The sequence below is a fragment of the Austrofundulus limnaeus genome, unplaced genomic scaffold (genome assembly GCF_001266775.1).
Source record: "Austrofundulus limnaeus strain Quisiro unplaced genomic scaffold, Austrofundulus_limnaeus-1.0 Scaffold318, whole genome shotgun sequence".
NCBI classification, from domain to species: domain Eukaryota; kingdom Metazoa; phylum Chordata; class Actinopteri; order Cyprinodontiformes; family Rivulidae; genus Austrofundulus; species Austrofundulus limnaeus.
In genome coordinates, this window is record NW_013952720.1 from 313,127 (window position 1) to 315,829 (window position 2,703).

A 2,703-nucleotide genomic window follows, 5' to 3' on the forward strand; every position below is an offset into this window, starting at 1 on the left:
CTGCTTGGTGCTCCTCTCCCCTTCAAACAGGATGAACATTAAAAAAAAGTTCTGTAATTTATTTATTAACACAATTTGAAGTTTGATGTTTAGCCTGAAGTCTGTAATTTTGACACAATTTGGAACAGATTTTACGAAGAGCCAATTTTCTCCCTATAAATTGGTCATGTGACTAGGATACAAGGGTATCCAGGGACTCTGGGGGATTAATCTTTAAATTAATCGTTATCGGCTAAATACAAMACATTAATCGTGATTTTTTTTTGCCAATATTGCCCAACCTTACTTACAAGAAAACAGGTGAATGATTAGTTAAAATCACTCATACGCACAACTTCATAACAAATCTGTTCGTACCAACAGTTCTGATGAGGCCCAATGTGTGCACAACTCAAAGTCTATTTGATAAATATTTCTGTATATTCTGTTCAGCCTGAGACCTTCACACTCCAGCAGGAAGTGTCTCCAGAAGGTGACGACGGGCGTCTCTCGCTCCACTTTGTCCTGCTGCTCAGAGAAGTTGACGGTGAAGAGCGAGCCRAGCGTCTGAGCCGTGACGGAGGTGGTGGTCTGGCAGAAAACGCTGAAGAAGACCGACGGGAAGAGCTGGACCTGGACCGGATCAAACCTCTTTACTCGTAGTTTGATTTGGAAAACCAAAGAAACTTTAAMGACTTTTGTGTCGTTGCAGAAAACAGGAGGTTAAAATCACCTGATCGAAGACGCCCAACGTCTGCAGACCCTCCCGAAACCTGCAGCAGGACCCAAACACACAGGTTAACCCCCCGACAGGAAGCAGTGATGCTCCTGTTACCTTCAACCACACAAAGGAAATGTTTGAATTTGATTAAAGATGGCCGCCGCAGCTGATSCAGGTTTCGTACCTCTGCAGGGGGAGCTGCATCCGTGTGATCAAGCTGAAGCTGACCAGGTCCTCCAGCAGTGCCTCTCGGTCCTCCAGGCTTGTGATTGGTCGGTTGCAGCCCGCCAGCTCCAGGAACTCCCCGCTGGTTGCAGCAGCTTCTCTCAGCTCCTCTGCAGTCCTGGCCGTGCCGATCTGAAACGGTGAAATCAAAGTGCTGCGTTTAAACGGGCCGTACGGTTAGCGTAGCGGCTGCTCCATGCTGAGCTGAGCTCACCCGCCTGACTAGGTGGGTTAGGGGGGCATCAGGGGTCAGGTCCCTGACAGTGAGGGGGCAGTTGGCCGGGTAGTTGAACAGACACTGGTAGAGAGCGGGAGAGAAGAAACCAACACGTGGACCCCCGTGAACCAGGGACAGAGCCAGCAGGCAGCCCACGTCGAAGTACAGATCGTCACGTAGAGCTGAGGAGGCAGAGGTCAGAGAGTCAACCTGCAGGAGTCCACACACATCATTTACTGACACACTCCTCACAAACACCCTCTACTGACCCCGAGAGTCCAGAGACAGGTTCTTGGATCCACTGGGACCCTCAAAGACCACAGAGTCCTGGATCTGCTGGACGAGGAGKTTCAGGAAGGACTTCTCTGCTGAGTCTTCACGGCTGCAGGACAATGAAGATCCCTGCTCGTCTCTGAACCTGAGACAGAACATCCAGAGTCCTGTAAACGCTTCAGTTTGTTTGTGTTTGTTTGTTTGTGTGTTTGTTTATCCCTTTGTTTGTGTTTGTTTGTTTATCCATTTGTTTGTGCTTGTTTATCTATTTGTTTATTTGTTTATATATTTGTTGTGTTTGTTTATATGTTTGCTTTTGTATGTTTGTGTGTTTGTCTGTGTTTGTTTATCCATTTGTTTGTGTGTGTTTGTATGTTGTTTGTGTTTGTTTATCCATTTGTTTGTGTTTGTTTGTTTATTTGTGTTTGTTTATATGTTTGTTTATATGTTTGTTTATCCATTTGTTTGTTTGTTTTTGTATGTTTGTGTCCGTTTGTCTGTTGTTTGTTTGTTTGTGTTTGTTTTTGTATGTTTGTGTGTGTGTTTTTCTGTTGTTTGTTTGTGTGTTTGTTTGCATGTTAGTTTATCCATTTGTTTGTGTTTGTTTTGTATGTCTGTCTGTCTGTTGTTTTTTTGTGTATTTGTTTGTTTGTGTGTTTATCCATTTGTTTGTGTTTGTCTGTTGTTTGTGTGTTTGTTTATCCATTTGTTTTTGTTTGTTTATATGTGTGTGTGTGTTTGTTGTTTGTGTGTTTGTTTATCCATTTGTGTGTGTTTGTCTGTTGTTTGTTTGTGTTTGTTTTTTGTGTGTTTATCTTTTTGTTTGTTTGTGTTTGTCTGTTTGTGTGTTTGCAGACCTGACAGACAGGGAGCATGTGGGGTCAAAGTCAGTCCTCCGGACCAGGTGTAGTCCAGCGGACAGAGCTTGGTCTCCATCCACCTCCAGCTGGACGTTGGTGTGATGAAGCTGAGGGACTAAAGCCTGAAGGAGATCCTCAGGTGACCCAGGTCCGACCGGTAAACAGGTTCTGAAAGAGACAGACGGACTGAAAGCCGGTCCTGCAGGAGGCAGCAGGTCTGAGCGCTGCAGCTCTACCTTTTACAGCTGAGGGGAGACTGGAGTGAAGACAGGTGACGTTTGGACAGCCGGCTTCTCCTCTGACCTTCCTGAGGTGTTGTAACCAGGGAGGCTGGAGGTAAACAACAACAACAACAACAACAACAACAACAACAACAACAACAACAACAACAACGTCAGTTCATCTTTCCAGCAGTTTTAAGTCAGAGG

General features: G+C 45.1%; 1 protein-coding gene across 1 annotated transcript in view; it reads right to left on the bottom strand.

Moving 5' to 3' along the window:
* Positions 1-2,703, bottom strand: part of g2e3 (G2/M-phase specific E3 ubiquitin protein ligase) — a 12,289-nt gene that overhangs the window by 1,752 nt on the left and 7,834 nt on the right. Inside the window, exons 10-16 of the mRNA XM_014022137.1 lie at positions 2,512-2,605; positions 2,273-2,443; positions 1,412-1,560; positions 1,140-1,324; positions 885-1,057; positions 713-752; positions 441-612 (exon numbers count right to left, since the gene is read on the bottom strand). Coding sequence (XP_013877591.1) covers positions 441-612; positions 713-752; positions 885-1,057; positions 1,140-1,324; positions 1,412-1,560; positions 2,273-2,443; positions 2,512-2,605 — 984 coding nt within the window. The remainder of the gene's footprint in view (positions 1-440; positions 613-712; positions 753-884; positions 1,058-1,139; positions 1,325-1,411; positions 1,561-2,272; positions 2,444-2,511; positions 2,606-2,703) is intronic.